The sequence below is a fragment of the Myotis lucifugus genome, unplaced genomic scaffold (genome assembly GCF_000147115.1).
Source record: "Myotis lucifugus unplaced genomic scaffold, Myoluc2.0 scaffold_52, whole genome shotgun sequence".
Lineage (NCBI taxonomy): Eukaryota > Metazoa > Chordata > Mammalia > Chiroptera > Vespertilionidae > Myotis > Myotis lucifugus.
This window is the reverse complement of record NW_005871100.1, coordinates 5,273,693-5,295,703: the sequence shown is the minus strand read 5'-3', so window position 1 is coordinate 5,295,703 and position 22,011 is coordinate 5,273,693. Positions and strand designations below refer to the sequence as shown.

At 43.3% G+C, this 22,011-nt stretch overlaps 1 protein-coding gene across 6 annotated transcripts in view; it reads right to left on the bottom strand.

Moving 5' to 3' along the window:
- OSBPL3 (oxysterol binding protein like 3) overlaps nt 1–22,011 on the bottom strand; it is a 140,864-nt gene that overhangs the window by 69,102 nt on the left and 49,751 nt on the right. For 5 of the 6 annotated variants that reach the window (XR_002829290.1, XM_006088786.3, XM_006088791.3 and 2 more), the window contains exon 2: nt 1,637–1,876. Coding sequence is in view for 5 of the 6 variants with exons in the window: in XM_006088786.3 (XP_006088848.1) it covers nt 1,637–1,732 (96 nt within the window). In the remaining variant the exon portion in view is untranslated. Of the gene's footprint in view, nt 1–1,636; nt 1,877–18,498; nt 18,582–22,011 lie in introns of those variants that run through there. The other variant, XM_006088788.3, reaches the window with a different exon arrangement.

The following is a 22,011-nucleotide window of genomic DNA, read 5'->3' as shown; positions in this document are numbered from 1 at the left end:
TAACAACAACCACCTATCCTTTTTGGTCCAAAGTGACTTTTTTAAAAATCAGATGCCCATACTTGTATATAAGGATTTCTGGTACTCAGAATAACCAATCAGATGCAATCTTATTATGCGACATGACCAATAAGATGCAACTCTCTTATACGACCTATATATTAATGGTTCGAGACAGGGCATTCACACCGGAGCACTACTATTGTGTTGGCTGCTGTCATTTTCTTATTTGACAATCTAAGCAGGGGTTCTCAACCTTGGGTCGCGAACAAAGAAAATATATCCTACATATCAGATATTTACATTACGATTCATAACAGTAGCAAAATTACAGTTATGAAGTAGCAACGAAAATAATTTTATGGTTGGGGTCACCACAACATGAGGCACTGTATTAAAGGGTCGCAGCATTAGGAAGGTTGAGAACCACCGAGGGAAAAGAGGCCAGTGCCCCTGACTAAATATTCAGGTACAAAAATTCTTGCAGCCCATCGGCTGGTCTAGAATCATAGATGCTAATGAAATGAGGCAGCATTGTGAGGTGGTAAGCTCCCTGCCCCAGGCAACATTCGAATGGAGAGACCCGTGATGATGAGTCACAAATGTGTGAATGTGTCATAAATGTGTGGTGTGTCATAAATGTGTGATGTGTCATAAATGTGTGGTGTGTCATAAATGTGTGGTGTGTCAAAAATGTGTGGTGTGTCAAAAATGCCTGGACGTGCCTGAAGTGGGAGGCTGCTGGATTGTTGCTTCCAAATCTAGAACCAAGTCCTCTGGACCAATTCTTAGGCCGTCGCTTCTCATGGGGGATTGACAAAGCCAACAGAGCCAGCAAACACTAAAAAGGCTCAGAGCTTTTGGACAGCCCTCCCTCTCTCTACTTGACTGAAGGTGGAAGAATTACAATGATTAATGTGCATTTATTGTACTGATCTAAAACCAGCAAATTCTGCCAATCAGGATTTATTAGAAAGGAAACCAAAAAAAGCAACATATAATTAGCTGACAGTTATTTAGGAGTTAATTATTCAGTCCTTTGTTTCACTTCTTTCTTCTTCCGACTTAATTCCCTTTTACCACGTCTCTGTTGATTTGATTCCCCATCCATTAGTGAAATAGAGCAGGTGGGACTCAAGGGCAGCCTGTAGTTGGAAGGTGTCATAAGGGAAGGGAGAGGCGGGTGGGAGGATATTATAATTGCTGGAAAAGTGACTGATTTTTTTGTGTTGGTTAGTAGGGTATAAATGGACGTATGGGCTCTGGAGTCAAGCAGACTGGGCTTTGGTTTCTTGCTCTGCCACTTACTAGCTGTGTGTCTTTAATAACTCAGTCGGTCTGACTCAGCTTCCTCGTGGAGAACATGGGGATATTAATATCTGTGTTGGAGGACAGTTGCAAGGACTGAGTAAAATAATCCAAAGAGCCAAATACAGCTCTTCCCACCTGGTAGGCACTCAAGCTGCATTATTAAAAACCACCTAAAAATGTACTCTTCTCATGTAAATAAGACAGGGCTGGAAGCAAATGCTCTTAAACTGAGAAGTAGGTGTTCCCAAGTAAATATACACACTTTAATCTACAAACTGCCTGATTTAAATTTGCATCTTAAAAGTTGCATTAGTTAAAACTTTACCTGCCGACTTCCCTGCTTGGAGGAGCAGGTACTCGGGCTCCTGGAAGGGGAGACCAATTTTGGGGACACCCCAAGGTTCTTCTCATCACTCATCATGAGCAGCAGGTCACGTGGCCTCGATGCAGTCAAAATGCCATCGGGAGACAGTGGAGCAGAGAGTATGGCAGTCCCAAACGGGCAGGTGGCTCAGCTCTTACGCAGTGTGCTCGGAAAGCATTTTGGATGACCCAGAGGAAATCCCTAAAATCAAAAGAAGAGAAAATCAGAGAGCAGGTCAGAGGCCACAGGCATTGTCTATAATTAGCCGCTTGTCGAGTGGCTTATCTGCAGGGCAGAGTACAGAGCCACGAGGCTCTGCTGCACAAGGGCCGTGAAGGAAAAGGTGCTTTACAACTTCCTCTTCCTGGAAATTACGTGTAGGTGGTTTTGTAGCTTTGCAATATGACAGGCTTAGGAACACTGCAGAGTACAAACATCTGAGTCCAGAAACATACAAAATAAGTACTATAAAACCAACCCAAACCACCAGGAGATCGCACTTCATACCCACTAGGGTAGCTATAATAAAATAAAAAAGATAGAAAATAACAAGTTTATTGTTTTGTTAATCCTCACCCGAGGATATTTTTCCACCGAATTTTAGAGAGAGTGGTAGGGAGGGGGAGAGACAGAAAGAGAGAAACATCAATGTGAGAGAGACACATCTTACAAACACATGTTACACTAAGGGATTGGTTGCCTCCCGCACACACCCCAGAGGTACATGCCCTTGACAGGAATCAAACCTGGGACCCTTCAGTCTGCTCTACCCACTGAGCCAAACTGGTCAGGGCAGGAAATAACAAATTATAAAGAAAAGTGGAACCTTCAGGTGAGGGATGTTAAATGGGCAGCCAGAGTTCAAAACAGTTTGGCAGTTTTTTAAAAATGTTAAATATAGAATTATCATATGATCCAACAATTTCACTCCTAGATATATACCCAAAAGAATTTAAAACAGGTATTCAAACAAAAACTTGTACAAGAATGTTCATAGCAATGCTATTCACAATAGCCAAAGGCAGAAACAAACCAGATGAACATCAACTGGTGAATGGATAAACTTCATATGGTATATGCTATGGTCTGAAAGTTTGTGTCCCCCCCAAAATTCATATGTTGAAATCCTAATGCCCCAGGTGATGCTATTAGGAGGTGAGGGGGGCCCATGGTGAGGTGCGTAGGTCCAGAGAGAAGAACCCTCATGAATGGAACTAATGCCCTTCTAAAAGAGACCACACGAGTTCCCCAGCCCCTTCCCCGCCCCCAGCCCCTTCCCCCGTGTGAGAACACAGTGATACATCTGCAGCCTGAAGAAGGCCCTCTGACCCTGCTGGCACCCTCATCTTGAAGTTCCAGCCTCCAGAGCTGTGAGAAATAGATTTCTGTTGCTTACAAGCCACCCAGCCTGTGGTATTTTGTTGCAGCAGCCCAAAGAGACTAAGACAGTATGTCCATACAATGGAATGTTATTCAGGAATTAAAAGGCATGAAGTCCTAAATCATGCTATAACATGGATGAACCTTGAAAATATTACACTTAAGTGAAAGAAGCTAGAAACAAAAGACCATGTACTGTAAGCGCCTGTTTACAGAGACTATCCAGAGTGGTCAAATCCAAGGAGACAGAGGGCCACTCGTGGTGGCCAGGGGCTGGGGGTTGGGGAATGGGTTGTGACTAGTTTATCCCCTGGGCCTTCCTTTCAGGGTGATTACCATGTTCTGGAACCAGATGATGGTGATAGTTGCACAACATTGTGAATATAGTAAATGTCACTGAATTATATACTTTAAAGTCGTTTAAAGGTGAATTTTAGGTCATGTGCATTTTACTACAATTTTAAAAAATCTTTTTTGGGGGGTGAATGATGGGAAATATGTTCCACCACAGGTTTGTAGGGATGTCATCTTAAAAAAACCATTACACGACAAAAACCAAGGGGGAAAGCAGAATTTTCCCATATCACCTCTTAGTATGTTAGTAATTAAAACAATGATCATTTGATGGCTTCCCACACCTATTGTCTCATTTAATCATCATTCTGGCGGGAGAGCATTACCTCTATTTCACAGAGGAAAAAACTAAAAACTGGGGTTTCTGACAAGTTGGGTCAGTTGCCTGATCACACAGCAGGTAAGAGACTGAGTCCGGTTAGATCCCAGGCCTTTAACGCTGGTGCTGGAAATCAGCATCCTGACAGCCAGGTAGGCGATGACAGCTTCTGCACCCTCTCTGAGACCCAAGAGAACTGAGGAGCTGGACTAGAAAAACTCGGATAGAGCTCAGCCGGTGTGGCTCAGAGGGTGAGTGTCGACCTATGAGCCAGGAGGCCATAGTTCAATTCCTGGTCAGGGCATGTGCCCAGGGTTGCAGGCTCCATCCCCAATGTGGGGCGTGCAGGAGGCAGCAGATCAACGATCCTCTCTCATCACTGATGTTTCTATCTCTCTCTCTCCCTTCCTCTCTCTGAAATCAATAAAAACATACAAAAATATTTTTTAAAAAAGAAGAAAAAAGCTGTGCATTTCCAAAATGCAATGCTACTCAGCTGTAAAAAAAAAAAAAGAAAAGAAAAAAGAGGAAGAAAAAAAAAAAACCTCAGAGAAAGTGTGCATCATCACCCCGATTTGAAGAGGCAGCAGCATCCCATTCCTTTCCATGCACAGCACCAACCTTCAAGACAGCAAGTCTGTGGTGGGGAAGGGGGTTGACCAGGACTGAGACAGGGACACCCTTAGAGTGTTAACTGGGCTGCCACCTGCCACCCCTGCAACATTTTTGGGGGGGTGAACCACTGCCTTCATCCACAGCCCCAAGTTAAGGGTGATTAACGAGTTTGGTTTGGGCTTCAGAAGGCCAGGCTTTTATTTGACAAACTAGTTTCAAATAAATTCTACAACTTTGCCAAGCATATTAACAATGAAAAACAATTTCTATCTAATCCATTCAGTTCTTAGTGTTCACATAGTATATTTTAAAAGAAGGGTGTTATATAATTGTCCAGGAACCAGCTAGATATTGTATCATACTTTTAGTTAATTATTAAATATTCCAATCTCTGCCTTTCACTAACACTTAGTTCTTAAAAAACAAAAAACATTGCCCTAACCAGTTTGGCTCAGTGGATAGAGCGTTGGCCTGCGGACTCAAGGGTCCCAGGTTCGATTCCAGTCAAGGGCATGTGCCTTGGTTGCGGGCACATCCCCAGTGGGGAGTGTGCAGGAGGCAGCTGATCGGTGTTTCTCTCTCATCGATGTTTCTAACTCTCTATCCTTCTCCCTTCCTCTCTGTAAAAAATCAATAAAATATAAAAACAAAAAAAAAACCAAAAAACATATGCTAAAGCTGTAAATTAAAACCAAGACAATGAAGGGAAAGAAACTCTCAGAAAATACAATTAAGGTATCTGTAGCTATAGAGCTCAATTCCCATGTTGCGTTCACAGAAAGTACCCTCCAAATCTGTGTTCATTACGCACTGTATCCAACAATGGACCAGGCTCTTCGTAAAGTAGCTTTTCTTATGGGGCATGACTGTGCCTGAAGCTAGAGGCAATGCAAGCTAGTTAACAACTGCCAAGGTGAAAAATGTTATAAGTGTGTATTAAGTGGTGTTTGCTGTTGCTGTTTGAGAAAGGTAAGAAAAAAAACTGATGGGAACCCCAAATTATGAGACAAGGGGCAGCCATTACTGTGACAACTGATTCCCCAGTGGTTTAGGGATACCAACAACATTTTTCTGTGTGTGTATTTTTTTAAGGCTGAGATCCTGACAGTAAGTATGGGACGAGGTGGCGTGTGACATGTGAAGAAGGAAAAGAAAGAGCACCTGGGCAACAAAAAGGAGAGTCACAGGAATTCTGAAACAGAAATCAGAAGCAGCCTTACCCTGTGGTAGAGACCACAGATGAAAGGGGACATCTTGATCTTTGAACTCTGCCAAATTTCACTTCTCAACCGCGGCCAAGGCCCGGGCTGTGAGTAGGCCAAGTGTACTCCTTTAAATGGGTACTTAGTGTTGAGGCGTCTGAAGAACCACGGTCGGGGACCACCCCCACCCGGGCCCCGTTTTCTCCTTCAGGGAAAGGAAAGGGTGAGAATCCACAGCCCCCCCCCCCCCCCACACACACACACACACATACACACATCTGTCGTTCTGGGAGAGTCTGAATTTTGCCTAGGAAAAGAGATCTGTTTCATTCCCAGAACCTTCCTGCCTAGCCTCATCAGATATTCTGTTAAAATTTCCAAAGGTGGCTTAAAGGACAAAAGAAGTCAAATTCTGGGGAAAGGATTTGCTTAAAACGGCAGAATAAAGAATGAAGGCAGCGGTGGCCCTAATGGTACAGCCCATGTGGCATGAGGCAGCTACTGCTTCCCACCCCAGAGAACCGCAGGAAGACCTGGATGGGAGTCCCCAAACGAAGGGCCTGGACGAGGGGAGTCACACAGAAGCCTGGCGTCTCCCACTCCACGTGGCACACTTCCTGGGCTGGGGCTGACCTAGGGAAATGGGGAAGAGAAAGCCCTGAAGGGAGGCAGATACTGTCCAGGGGCCAGGCCGCCAGCTCAAGGGTGTTTGAGATAATGAGCTGGGCGCAAATGAGGAGCCTTGAGTGACGTCACCCATCCCCATGGCCCTTCCATGGAAAACCTCTAACTCAAGGGGTTTATAGGTTTGAACAATAGTTCCCCTGCTCATCAACTGTGAGCAATTTAAGGACAAACATTTATGTCCCCCTTTATTTTTTACTGAGGCATATGGTAAAGTGAACAAACCTTAGGGGCACAGACAGCTCTATGCAATTTTACATTTGCAAATACTGACTCCGCCACCCCACAGATGAAGAAATGGAGCATTTGCTGCCTCCCCAGGTCCCTGGCCAGTGATCTGACTGGTAGGGGCCAGACCTCCTTAAGCCTCTCCGGCAAGTACTTGTTCACGTGCCCCAGACCGGAGCCGGGACGTCCCCACGCCTACAGGAGCAGGCTGCGCCTTTTGCCTTACACAGGTGTCTGATGTGGAACAGATATTGTCTGGACCTGCTTTCATTTCAACAAACTACCTGGCAGCCAAATCCAACAGGTGAGTAAAGCCCGAAGCACTTAGGCCAAATCAAAAGGGCCCTGCTTGTGCCCCTGGGATGAGCCAGGCCTCTACCTCCATTGCAGCTCGGGAAGCTGATGGGTCAGGCCCAGGTGAAAACGGTGTTCCAGTTACAAGTCCACGGGCATAAGACATGCGAACCTATGCCGCCCTGGGGCTTCCGTTAGGCCCTAACCTGTGGGTCACGACCCCTGAAAATACATCCTGCATATCAGATATTTACATTACGATTCATAACAGTAGCAAAATTACAGTTATGAAATAGCAACGAAAATAATTTTATGGTTGGGGGTCACCACAACATGAGGAACTGTATTAAAGGGTCGCGGCATTAGGAAGGTTGAGAACCACTGCGTTAGGGAGAAGAGAACTCTGGTTTCTACCAAGAATGGCAAAGAATAAATGACCAAGGCACTGCCAAGCAGTTGGGCAACAAAGCTGATTTTGAGATTTATTTTAGAAATTTTCACTTAGAAAAGGATGCACAGTTTGGGAAATGATGCAAAGGAGACGTACATAACACGTATGTGCCTCACAAGGAACCAGGCTTAAGTTTGAATTGGTGCTCCCTAACTATAAATTCTGCGCATCTTGACGCAAGTATTAAGCTCTCTGGCTGTCAGTGCTTTATGTAGGAAATGAGGAACTGTGAGGATGGAATGAGAAAATGAAGATAAAGTGTCTGGCTTGAACAGAACAGACACTCAACGGATATTATTTCCATTTAGTCCTCTCCTGGCCTCCCAAATGGAGCATATGCAGCAAAGTTAAGAGCCTACCCTTCTCTTACAAGGGAAACTATAGAAGGACCCCATAGGATTTTAAAATATTTTTGTCTTTCAGCATATTAACATTTCCCCAAATCCGTAACACAACTGCGAACAGATTTTTAAATAATCCAAGTTGCATGCTTACTTTGGAACAAGACAGAAATGCTGAGCTATAGAAGCCACATTATTCATCACTAGTGGCTATCCAAAAAAGCAATTTAATATTAACTAGTAGATTTGAAACAGCGGCATATGACACAGCTATTTATTAATCCATCAGGCCTAGGTGTCTACACTCACACACTTGGTCATGTTTCATTCGAGAAACTGGTTTTGCTTCCGTCCTTGGAAACAACTCACATGAAGACCAGATGGCGTATAGACCTAGTTAATATACATTTTCTCAGTAAAATACATAGATAAATTATGCCCTGAATTAACACCAAAAAATGAAAAATGTATAATGGAACATCCATTTCTGATCTTCTGGTCTTCTTTGGTAAAAGAAAATTATTCTAATCCCGGATATGCTTCTTTTTTTTCTTTTTAAAGAAATGTTGCTCTCTGAAATACCTTGATTTCCAAAATGTTATATGATCACAAGTAGGGCTTTGGTTATTTGGTTATAAGTTCTGCAGAAGATCAGAGGTTTCAGGAAGTGGGTTCTAGTCACAATGCCTTCAAAGGGCTGAGCCTGGACCTCTGTGTGAATTGTGGCTGATCTGCCTTAACCATGCCAACCCTGAAATGCTTTCTGACTGTCCCTGGGGGATGAATACTGAGACTTAGAGTCAAAGACATCGCCACCCCCACTGCCCTATGGGCAAGGAATCCCTCCAGAAATCCTCTCAGTCTTCTGGGAAGACAGGGGTCAAGAGGCCTGAAGATTCAGATGCTTACTCTCACACTGAAACAGAATATCCATCCCCCCCCCCCCCATCACCATCACACAGAAGGTGCTTTATGCCCTTTGCAACCCCCTTCTTCAGAGAAGGATAGTACTGCTCAGAGCCCGATCCAGCAACAGAAATGCACATGGAGACAGATGTGAACTGTGGCCATTTTCATAAGACAAAAGGTTTGATGGTGGTGCTAGGCTGTAGGCGTGTGCTGGAACCATTTATTTACCATCACTGAGTAAACAGAACAAAGAGCACAAAAATACTAGTCAGCATTGCACAGGATCCTGGAACCTAAGTGTAAATTCTAGCCCCAGCTTCTTACCCAACGCAAGAATTCTTCCTGTAACACAGCAAGACGACCATGCTCGACCACTTCCCGCAAAAGAAGTTTCATTATTTTGTTAAAAAAAGAAATATTCCAGATGGTCTTTCATTTAGAGTTGACTTTTGCCGCACTATCATTTCCATACCCTGGTCCTAGATCTGCCCCATCACTATGGGGAACAAGATAATCTTTTTTCCCACCATAATCTTCATGGAACTCCCGCCATCCCTACCTCACACCCAGCCAACCGCTTCTTCTCCAGACTAAACAGCCACTTTTTCCTTAGTCATATTTTATGTGACATGGATCCAGAGCCCGTGTGATCACAGACGTCCAACTCTGATTACACTTCAACTCGTCTGTGCGTCCCTAAAAACAGTGCCCAGGTCTAAGGATAAGCTCCCGGGGTGGCTGCCCGAGTGGGAAAGAAGGGAGCAATCACCTCTCCTGCCTTAGATACACTGCGGCCATTAACACTGCATAAGTGCGACTTAGCTCTGGGGACTCCCACCTCTTTCCAGTGTTCGCTATTCTCCAGGACTCTGATGTAGTAGGAACTGTGGGGAAGCTGGGCTTTCTTCTCTTCTCTCCCTCACTTCCTTTAGCTGAAATTCAGGATGTAACTATTGTTATTATTATCATCCTCATTATCATCTCATTAATTTTGGCCCATTTTCCCAGCCAGTCAAGGTATTTCTAGGGACCAACTGTCGTTGGATGTATTTGACCCACTTGCTCTTTGTTGCAGCATCCAGACTGCGTAGGCATGGGAACTCTGTCCTCACCCAGGGGATCTTATGTCAGTGTGTTCATTAATTAGCATTTCTGGTCCAAATTTTCCAACCCACTGTAAACCCCCATAACTGTGTGGTCACAGCTAATTCCTCAGTGTCCAGGTCCACCTTTTCCTCATACGGGTCTCCTGGACCCTTAATTAAAATGCAGCTTTTGGAACCTCCACTTTAGATCAACTGACTCAGAATATCTAGGGACGGGCCTGATAATCTGCATATTTAACACATTCCCCCAAGTGGTTTTTGGCAATAAATACATATAAATCAACAACTAAATCTAAAAATAAAAATAAATAAACAAACAAACAGTTTCATAGATACAGAGAACATTTTGACGGTTGCCAGATGGGAGGAGGGGTTGGAAGGATAGGTTAAAAAGCTGAAGGGATTTGGAAGTACAAATTAGTAGTTATAGTATAGTCATGGGGTGTAAAGTACAGCATAGGGAATATAGTCAATAATATTCTAATAACTATGTACGGTGTCAGATGGGTATGAGATTTTTCAGGATGATCACTTAGTAAGTTTTAGAATGTCTAATGACTGAGGTATACACCTGAACTAATATAATAATGTATGTCAACTGTAATTGAAAAATTAAAAAATGATTTTTTAAAAATCTATATTCTTATCACCCAACCTGTTTCCTATCCCTTCACCTGTCTTGGGTTTTAATTTTCTCTTCTCCGTTTATTCAATTCTTTTCCGTTAGTTCTTTAGAAAAGAGATGGAAAACAAGTAGAATTTGAATAATTCTTTTGACTCCTGATGTTTGTGAAGAGAAAGTTTCCACGCTCAGAAGCTTATCTTTTTTTAAATCCTGGGATTCAGAGCTAAAAGAATTTGTTTTCTATTCCTCCATGTGCACAACACCAATCCACTGTGGACCCCATGAGGGGGTCTCTACTTTCCCTCGCCCTTTACTTTAATCACCTTATACTCCCTACCCAGTCCATCTTCCAAAAACAGGTTCCAGGGTCTCTTCTCTGTTCTAAATTCCCACTAGTCAGAGAATTAAGTTAAAAATCCTAAGCTCTTCACAACACAGTTACATTGAACTGGCTTTGCACTCGAACACTATCTGCCACATCCTGGGAATTACCAAACTTCTGAGTTCTTTCCTCATCTGAAAAGAGGGGCAGAGGAAAGTGGTAAGTTTTGGGGAGGTTTGGCTGAAATGATGCATGTAAAACTTGAAGAGCATGCAAAGGTACAGAGAACAAGCAGATGGTTGTCAGATGGCAGGGGGATAGGGGGCAGGGAGAAAAAGGTGAAGGGATTAAGAAGTACAATTGGCAATTACAGAACAGTCATGGAAATGTAAAGTACAGCGCAGGGAATACAGTCAATAATATTGTAATACCTATGGATGGTGTCGGGTGGGTACTAGACTTATTGGGTGGATCACTCTGCAAATTACATAAATGTTTAACCACTATGCTATCTGTATACCTGAAACTAATATAAATATTGAATGTAAACTGTAATTTAAAAAGTTTTAATAATGCTTGTAAAACTCAACACAGTACTCGGCAGCCATCCCTCAATTATATTTTAGCTGTTATTCCTCAAACCTGGTCTCCAAAAGCTCGCACATCCACACCTATGTTCTGAGCTCTCCTGCAGTTACACTGCTCTGCCTAGTCCTGGCTAGTCCTTCCGTGTGGAGCACCCCCCTAACCCGGTTTCTCGCTCCACCTGTGGGAATTCCCACCACCCTCCAAACAGCACTTCCTGTGTCACCTTTGCCATGAAACCTTTTCTGAAAACGCCCACCCCCAGTTTTATTTTCCCTCTGAAGCCCTGCTTTGGTTTTGTGCTCTCTGAAAGTGACCCTGAGCTTCCTGCATTCTGACTCACTCTTTAGACCCTGACCACTAGGTGTTACGTCCGCATCTCACTCAGGGGCTGCATTTTATAACATCTTCACATCCTGTGGGAAAGTAACTTACAAAGGCTGGTAACAATAATTGTTAGCCAGACTGAAAAGCCTTCATTAATCTGAGTTAACAGGAAAAAACATTCTCTGTGTGAGCACATTTCTATATTTCATAGGAGCCTTTCTCCTTTCCTGTTTATGGGAATCATTTGGGGTCGTGTTTCAGAGCATTTTAGCTCTCCTTTCCTTTTGAAATCTCCTTACCATTTTGTCTTAGGCCACAAGAGAGTTCATTTCTTTCTCTTGTCTGAACTGTTGAAATGTTTCTAGAATACATGGCTTCTTTAGGGATTTCATCTCCTGGCTCTTATCATTTTATATAACTGGCCAATGTTTCTCTGTTTCTTTTCAGAGATGTCTCCTTATATCATTTTCTCAGTCTTCTTAAGAATCAAACGATCAGCAGGAAAGTCAAGAGTTTAGCTGAAGTTAGCAGAATGAAACTTCCAGTGGGTTTTTCCAGCACATTTGGCATCCATTCTAGAGTTATCGTCTCTGGGGAGGAAGCATCATCTATAACCTCTTCCTGGCAATCCATAATATTGATCCCACTTTCCTAGCAACCTTACCTAGCAATTCACCTTTAGGGTCCAGATTTCCACAGGCCTGCTTCTTTAAAGCAAAATATTCCCTTCTGGAATCATGTTTTAATCCTGAGAACCACCCTTACCTACTGGGTGAGATGAATCAGGTGATCCTATCTCTGTCCAAGTTTTAAGGTTTCAGGTTTACTTTGCTTAGTCCTCAGAGCTGCACAATGGCAAGCAGCTACAGGTGTTATAACCACCAAGATTCCCAAGGTTGTGTTGTTTGTCTTTATGCATTACCGAAGTCCTCCTTCACTGTTATTGGTCTTATTTTTGCTAGGCTTCGTGTTCCCCATCCAATCAAGTTGTAATGTTATTTTTTCCTTCCCATCAAAGTTGAGCTGAATGCTCTGAATCAGGTTAGCAAATCTCTTGACAAACATACTTGCCCTCAAAGATGTCAAGAACCTACTCCACAAACCAAACCCTGTTTGCAAGCACTATCTGTGCTACAGTTATTTGTGCACTTTCCTTAGCCTCTTCTAATCCCTGGGAAGGTAGAAACAACACATCCCCCCACTCCCCCTCCAGTCCTTCAGCTGCCTATCATGACTTTATAGGACTAGGGATACATTTGAGGTTTCTTGTGACTGTATTTTTACCCAAACCAATGAACAGAGGTAAAAAGTGGTAGATCTGGAATTTGGGCAAGTTATCATCATGCCTTGGCTTGTTATTTATCAATAACCATGCTCCCTTTCCTTTCTATTTTCAAGTTTTAGGAGTATATTATCCTCTCCAGAAATAACCCCATATTCCCAAGAGCCACTCTAAAGCAGGATGACTGAATGTTCTGATTGGAGAGGGATGGGACTACAAGTCAATGACAAACCCTCCACCCTCAAATGATACAGTCAGAAATGGGCTGAGTTTCCTCTTCCTTCTACAGTTCAGCCACTCTTACTTGTCCTCCCATGTATCTCGAGGAAGAAACACTTATGGATAAATGTGGGCTAACAAAGGAAACCATAGTGCAAAGACAAGGGGACAAAGGAGAACTGCCATGCTGATGAAAAGTCCACTTACTGTGCGTCCATAGCTATGCCAACCCTTAAGGGATGGAACTAAACGGCAGATGCTTAATCCACGGAGGAAATTACTCTGATCAAGGAGAGGTGTCCATAATGAACAAGAACTCAGCTCAGGGTGGGAAATCTTGTAGGCGTTGTGGACAGTCAGAGGGAAGAGCTCAGTGAGGCTGGAGCTGTGAGTGGAAGTCGGAGAGAGGTGGCCTGTGGGGAGACTTACAGGTGTGGGTAGGACTTGACTAGGTAGAGAGGAATATGGAGAGTGGGGTGGGCACCCACACAATATTTCACAAGCTTGGCTGCAGGCCAGGATCATTCTAGGGAGCTTCTTAAAAATACCAAAGGCTGTGACTACTCTATACTATGCATCCAGACCCTCTGGGATGAGGCCTGGCAAAGGCGTTTTGCAAGCTCCCCAGGTGATTTTGAGACACAGTGAGGGTAAAGAACCACTGCCCTAAATCTTGCATCCACCCAGAGATGATAGGAAGATTTATTCCAGAGAACTGCCTCCTTTCATTTTAGTATTTAATTTCATTCAAGTATCTACTTCTACTGCATCTAAATTTACATCAAATTAAAATGCAAAGAGGACATGACTGAGCAGTTTAAAGGGTACGAAGAGAGCGAGAGCGTCCCCCCAAGAACTATAAATAACATCTTGTGGTTTGAATTTTATCAGTGGGTGTTGTTAGCCTCCCTCACCTGACAACTACTGGCGGAAGCAGGGTAGAATTTTAACAACTAGCAACCACAGAGTGCATTTCAATTACTTATCTAAAAAGACTATCAATTGAGTCACTGTGAAATATGAAGATGAATTTTAAAAACTTCCCATTTCCTATAAAAACTCTACTAGTCGGTCTTTTCGGAAATGTAAACATTAAGCTAAGAATGAATAAAGCTCCATAAGCCCTAACTGAACGTTCTCAAATAACAAGAAACTAAACACCCAATGGTTAATGTTTCAAATGTACACACTTCGAGTTTGTTTGTTTACCTCACTAAGAATCACCCTAGGACAGAGAATCTAAGCGTAAACAAATTCTATAAAGTGAATTTTTCCAGATATATTTTGGGGGCGTCCTTCTCAAACAATGCTTTGCAAAAGGCCGGGAAGAAAGCAAGGAATCACTACTTTAGTGAACGTAGGTAGTTGGGGAAGGGGGTACCAGGGCACCCCACTCACTCCCAGGGAAGGTCTGCTGCAGGAAAATGGACATATAACACTTTTAAACTATGCAAGCTGAAAAAAGTATAAGGAGAAATAGAAGGAAAAGACAGAGAAAACAGGCTAAAATATTAGGTGGTTTTTGCTAGACTAGAGCTCGAAAGGCAAGAAAAATGTAAAAGCACCTCTATTACTAACGCCCACAATACAATGGTCATTTTCTCCCTCCAGTAGAGCGTATAGATCAGAAGCATTTGAAGACTGGCTTATTCTGTTCTTGTTTTATCAATTTCCTAAAACTGGCACAGAACCTGGCACATGGCAGATTATTTATCAAATCGGTGTCCCTCCCTCTTATACTAGCTACAACGAGATTTTTACTAAAACTTATTTGATCTCAAATAGGGAAAGAAATATTCTAAAATATCCATTTATCAAACTTAAAAATTTTAGAGAAAGATGGATTCTAATTGTTTAGAAGTTTGCACGAAATGAGAATGGTACAAAAGAGTAATAAGTAATAGAAATTACAAATAAGAAAACCTAAGTCAAAATGGGAGGTGTAAATAATGTCATGAAAAGTCTAGCTGGATTAGGTCAGACTTGGAAGGGGGCTCCCTGGTCAACAAACCTAACCTACCTCCTTTAGAAAGTCATTTACACGGAGCACACAGGGTAGTGTAAGGGCCAGGAGCTATCAGGGTGTGTCTGAGAGTGACAGGCCACAAATGGGATGCTGGAAATCTAAAACTAGGCACAAACATTAAGAACCTTTTAACACAAACCTCAGAATGTCTCACATATCATTTGGCATTTGTCTGCAACAGCCTTAGCAGTGGTTGACAGTGAGTTCTCAATGGGTAACTGAGCCACAGAGAACTCGTCTTACTAAGGCCCTGGGGTCAATCGGTGCGCGTCCATCCACCTAGGACAGATCCCAGGACCCTTCATCAAGAACACACACCCGGAAGGGGAAGTGGGAACCGAAGTAAAAGTCCTAAGCAGGTACATTTAAATATTGTGAAATGGCAGTTTTATTATTAAATTCAAGAGCCCAAATCCCGAGAACCACTCAGTCCTTCGGTAAGAACACGGCCTTGGCCAGAGAGCTGTCTGGTTGATCCTGCAGTGCAAAGATCTAGCCTGGACCGTACACAAGATTCCCCGAGGGCGGTCCCGGCCCAGAAGCCACGTGGTTAATATGGAGGCCAGTGCTTCACGATTGGAGTGTAGCAGAATGACTGAAAGCAGGAGGAGGTAGGGAGAAAAGACAGGAGACCATCTCACTGGGGCTGTAATGGTCATGAAATGAAAGATCAGCATATAAATCAGAGCTACCTAATAGAACGTTAGGTGCCATTTGACTCAGCAGCCTCTAGCCACATGTGGCTACGGAGCCCTTCAAATGTGGCCAGTGCTGCCCGGCTGGCATGGCTCAGTGGTTGAGCATCAACCTATAAACCAGGAGGTCGTGGTTTGATTCCTGGTCAGGGCACATACCCGGGTTGCAGGCTCGATCTCCAGTAGGTGGCGTGCAGGAGGCAGCCGATCAATGATTCTCTCTCACTGATGTTTCTATTTCTCCCTCTCCCTTTCCCTTCCTCTCTGAAATCAATAAAAATATATTTTAAAACAAACAAACAACAACAACAACAAATGTGGCAGTGCAACTAAGAAACTGAATTTTAAATTGGACTTAATTTTAAATAATTTCAATTTAGATAGCCACATGCAGCTAGTACCTTCCATATCGGACAGCACAGCCTTAGGCTGCACCATTCTGAGCCACTTACTCCCCCCTCCTTCCCTTCAGCACCAAGCGAGAACATCTCAGACATTTCTGCCTCCTGAAATCTCCCAGGTGTGTTCTCGCTCCATCGGCTCTGAAATGTCCATGGCTGGCAGACAGACAGCTGAGTCACCACCGTAAGCCATGATGGCCAAAGCTAAACTGTATGAAGTCATTTGGGAAATGTTCTTTCCCATTTCCTCGGTTGTTGGGAGAGAATGAATTAAAGGGTGACGTGGACTACTTGTTTTCCCCATGAGGTCAGCAGGGATTTTAATAATAAGCCCAACTTCAATTTACAGGTACTTCAAACTGTGTCAGTACAGAGATGAGCTGCACTAAAAGGATCAGACCTTCCTACTCTTACAGCCTCAATTGAAAACCATTGGGAATGTTGCAAAAAGATGTGTGAAGTCCATGTGTCATTTTTAAAAAATATTCTGTGACATGAAACAAAAGATTATATTTCAGAACAAAGAAAATATCAGTTCAAACAATGATCAGATGCTAATTTTTTTGATAGATGTAAATATTTAACACTTTCTACTATCTTTAGATGGCAGCAAAATCCACCCTCAGCCAGCCAAATGCCTTTTCCCAGAGGGGTTGGGGGAGGATATGGGGAGAATCCTAAGGGGATTCCCACACAATTTACAAAGTTCTAGAAACAGCTCAGCAAACCTGCCCAGTAGCTGTCATTTGGCCTGCTAGCAAGCTGTGAATTTGGCAAGGAAATGAGAAAGTCACCAAGAAAACAGGCAATTTCCCAACATTCAAGTGTTTCCATAATCTGATGTCCAATCTACCAACTCAAACTTCTTTCAGTCACTGCCCAATATAATTCCACTATTCCAGGCAAACAGATATTCTTACGTAAAAGTTACCCATTCGAGACAGGCATTCTGGTAGAATATAAACTGGTACAGTTTCTTTAGCAGACAATTGGGCAATAGAAAAGTTGTCTTTCAAAAACAAAGGTGATAGGTAACAATTCCCAAAGATAAAACAACTCAAGAAATATGCATCCAGAAGCCCTTTCTTAAAACACTTAATGACTCAGGACGATGAAGCCCACCAAATAGTAAATTATTAGGAAGGGCAAAGCCATGGGAAAGACTGACAGTTAAAAGTGCATTGATTAGAATTAAATGTGTGGGGGAGTAACCAGAGGAATTATAGCTACTGAGTGTAGAAAGTATAGATTCTAACAAAATAAAAATAAAACAAATGAAAAACATGTGAAATCAGGGGAGGGACCCTGAGCGAAGTGTTAGATTGTTTGCTATGTGGTTACAGCCGGCTCAGCCCATTCTGACTCCCACGCCTCTCTCCTGTGAACTAGGAAAATGAATCCACTAGTATAAGAAATAGCCTTTCAGGAAATTGGCCATTTCTTTACCTTTTGTTAAATTCTAAGTAAGATCAAATATTTTACTTTAAAACTATGTTTAGTTTCAGCTCAATCCTTTACAATTATTTCTGCCTATTGTCTATCTATCCATCTCTCTGTTCGTCTCTCTCACCATATGTATAGAGGCAAGCTTGAAATAAATGTTAACATTGGTTATTTTCTGGCTAAGACTTTTGGGTAATATTTTAATTTCCCTTTGACGAAAAAGAGGCCACATACCAAACTTGACAAGTTCAGGGGAGGCCTGCATGGCAGATCTTACAAACTCAGAGACCTACAACAACCATTCAGGAAGGTCTGAAATTAAAATTTCCAAACTGAAAACAAGTCACAGCAGGTAGTCGTGCCCTAAACTGGTATCTGCCTTGACAAAGGTCAGTCTTCACCTGAACTGAGCCTGTCTATCATCTTTTTGCATCTAGAACAACCTACCTTTGGAATGTCAGAGTAATCCCCTTTTCCCCAGACCCCTCAGGGCACAGTTTCTCAACAAAGAATGAGACCAGGGAACTTGTTGCCCAAATACCATTTCCATGTGCTGTCAATGTTAATTGTTAACTATCGTATCCCAACCAGAGTAAAAGGAGTATGTGTCTCCCGGTTTTACCCTTTATCCAATCCCAGAGATTTCCCCACTTTGCTTTCTCCCACCTCCCTAATCTACCACCAGTAGATTTCATGTAATACTCCTTATGCCTTGCTCCTTTGAAAGTAATGTATAAAATCAACTGCAAAACTGCCATTCTCCAAACACTTTCTCCATCGTTCAGGTTCTGCTTTCCAGCCATTGTTGTCAATTTAGCTCAAATAAATTCATTAAAATTCTCGACAAGTTTTGGACATTTCCAACGTCGACCGACTTTTTTTTTACTTGATTTTTAAAAATAAGAAACACAAATTACTGAAATACAACGAAAACAACCATTGCTTTTCTGTTCTGTATGGTTCCTTTTCCTAAAATGGTCACCTGATCCACACTTCTCATTTTCTCGGTACTCACCAATCTCAGATCCCGACTCAAACACCTCCAGCAGTCCTCATTCTCTGGCCCTCTTTTCAACAGCAGGCTCCAAGAAGAGAGAATCTGCATAGGTCACACCTCTCCCCGTCATCAAGCTGGGGAATGCAGAAACCTCCCAAGAATGTAGATAAGAAACTCAGTGGCTTAAAGGTCTTTTAACTGGAGGTGTGAATGTAAACTATTGACACTGGGAATCCCAGCTGTGCTGTTGTTATACCACAATGGTGACTCTCCAACACACACAAACCTGATTTACTGGTACTCCCAAACTCTCCCCACTGCGCCCCCCGCCTCCCCCTCTTCTTTTTCTTTCCCTCTCTCTCCCTCTCTTTAAAGAAAGTTAAACAAACCCTACTAGCTAACTTGGAGGAAAGAAGGCAGAGTGGGTGTCTGGGTGGAGAAGAGAACTGTGAGGAGTAGAGAGTAGGCTGTAGCCACATGTGTAACCGTCTTCTCTACCACAGAACTCCAGGAATGAATTCCAGTCATAACAAGCTTATCTGACAACTCAGAACAGCTGTCCCTGTCCCTGTTTTGTTTATTCCATAGCAGAAGGCAATGTGTTATCGTCTTGTTAGCTAGTTTATTAATGTTAATAAGAAGAGAGCGAAGGGAAGGCCGGACATTATAAACGTGGTCATTTGGGCAGCTTCACCAGGAAGCTACCGCTTCACATTCCCCAGGGAACCACCAGTCCATTCCCTGCAGATCACTGGGGGAGGGATAGAGCAGAGAGGGTGGGCACCTGCACAGTGTAGTCAGGTGACACAGGGAAGGTGCTACCTGTCAGTCTAGCCCAGGGAACAATGGACTGGCGAGGGGGTGGGCTCCATCAGAAGCAAGAGAATGAAATCTTGGAAAGTTAAAATCACCAAACACAGAGTTCCCTCTCCCTTACTCCTGCTCTTGCTCTCTCTTGCTCTGTGACCCACACTCACTTGTGCACTCGCCTGTTCCCTCTCCATAGCCATGTGGCCTTGAGCAGCAGCATGAGACCCCACACGCAATGGACTGCAGCTGGGAACACACAGTAGGCTAGCCAGATGCTGGACTGGACTGGACTTTAATATGGAACAGAAATTCTGGGCAGTGGACTTAACTCTGGCCCTGCTGAAGATAAGATTCGACTTTTTCCATGGTGGGAAGGACAGAGATGGGACGTTGGAGGGGAACCCCCTTAATTTTACATCATCAATAAAGCATTCCACAAAACACCATCCGCCAGTGGGGGCTTCAGAAAATTATTTTCCTCGTGGCACCCCAAGAACTCCACTTCCACTGATAACAAATGGTCTCGGTCCATTTGTGTCCCCATCCTGTCCTCCAACTTAAGGAGTATCAGACCAAAAGCTGCAGAAATCAAATTTTATGAGTTCATTAGATCAGGGATTATTTGGCCCCACCTAGACCAACCCAGACAAGTAGCACATTAAAAAAGTTCGATCCTGGAAGGTAGGGGATTTTATAAGTTATAGGTACATGTACACAGTGGTGTTTCCGGAGTTTGATTTAAACTCCTAATTGAAGCTCTCGCTGTTTTGACAGTTCTCTCAGTGAGATCCATGCAGTGTAACAGCAGACATGATCCTTCCTATAAATAGCAACTCAAAAAGACTAAGACATCAGACTTAGTGTCTGAAAAATAAAGGTGTTTTCCTGCATCATTATCACTCATGACATACTCTGTTAAATACCAGCCTCACACAGCTCTCTATGGGGGAAAAATACGTCCTCACAGACAAGTTACCTTGGGGAGTGCTGCCCGCTACATTCCCCCTTGAAGACACACAACAATGCATATTAACACAGTAAAGGCTCTGAGGGGTTCTGCAGTTATAACAGGCAAACAGCAAAAGCCACATCTGTTAACTTGGTTGAATTTATTCCAAACCTATTTGATCATGGAATCTACTGTTTGAAGTGACACTTACCAACATTCCATCAGCCTGATGATCCTGTCTAACTTTGAAACTCAATTATTCTATGAGTCCATGAAATGGAACTCCTTTAAAGTTTTGTTTACTCGTCATGTAGATAATAGCTTAACACGCACAGGCACCACTTCTTGGCTATGAATCAGGCTCAGAACAGCCAGTAATAACATTTGGATACTCCTTGTTTATAGTTTCATGTCTAGACTTGAGAGGTGCAGAGAGTCATGAGAAGCCATGACTGTCCCATAGAAACCATAAGCGATGTTCAGAGACGGGGGACACAGTTCTCTATTTGACCCAATCTTCCCTAAAAGTCCCCCCTGGTCTGTCATTATCACATATCCTCCCACAAACCTCACTTCCCCAGACCCCTTCCCCCTTGCTTTCTAAAGCTTATTACTCAGACTTAATCTTTCAATTTCAGTCTGAAATTACCCTGAAGAAAAAATGTTATTCTCCTAATTAGCTAGTTATTAATATTAATAATAGGAAGAGAGCGAAGGGGAGGCCAGACAGTATAAGCATGGTCCTCTGGGCAGCTTCACCAGGACAATACAGCTTCATTCTCCCCAGAGAACACCTGGCCCACGCCCTGCAAACTGCTGGGGGAAGGGACAGGACAAAGGGAGAGACGGATGCATGCCCAATAGAGTGGATGACATAGGAAAGATGCTTGTCTGTCAGTCTAGCCTGGAGAACAAAGACCATTAGCTAGAAGGGTGGAGCCACTGCAAATGCTCGGAATCTTGGAAGGGTTAAAATCCCTAAAGAGTTCCCTCTCTCCTTGTTCTCTCTCTCTCTTGCTCCATGACACACACTTGCCCGTGGCCTCCCTGTTCTCTCTCATAGCCATGAGGTCTTAAGCAGCTGCGTGGGCCATGTGGACCCCCCATGCAATGGACTGCAGCTGGGAACCACGAGCTAAGCTAGCCAGATGCTGAAGTGGACTGGACTTTAACACTTGGAGTGCGGGAAACGAGTTAAGTCGGCTCGCCTGAATTGCGCGTACTCCGCGGGAGCCGTCTTTAACTCGGGAGCCGTCTTTAACTCGGTTCATATAGATTTGCGGTGGAGTGCGGGAAACGTGTAAACTCGGGCCGATTGTAACTGCGTATTACCAAATATTTGTTTGTAATCCACCCTTTTGGTGGATGGAACAAAACCAAAAGACAGAGCCATCTTATATTTTGGCGGGAAATTCACCCGCACTCCAAGTGTTTTAATATGAAGCAGATATTATGGCCTTAATCCTAGCCCTGCTGCAGAAAATGACTGGTCTTCTTCCATGGGCGGGACGAACAGATATGGGACTGTTGAAGAGGAACCCCCTTAAATTTACATCAATTAAGAACATTGTCCAGAAAGACCCATCCTCTCATGGGGAGTACGGAAGATTCTTTTTTCTGAGGGACCCCAAGAAGTCTAGTTCTACAGTTAGAGAAACGTTCGGAAAGGCAGTACGTCATCATGTTCCGAGATTAGTACTTAAGTTAAATAGACATACTGACCATAAAGACGTTGTGAAAACGTGACAGCAGGGAAACATGCATGGAAAATG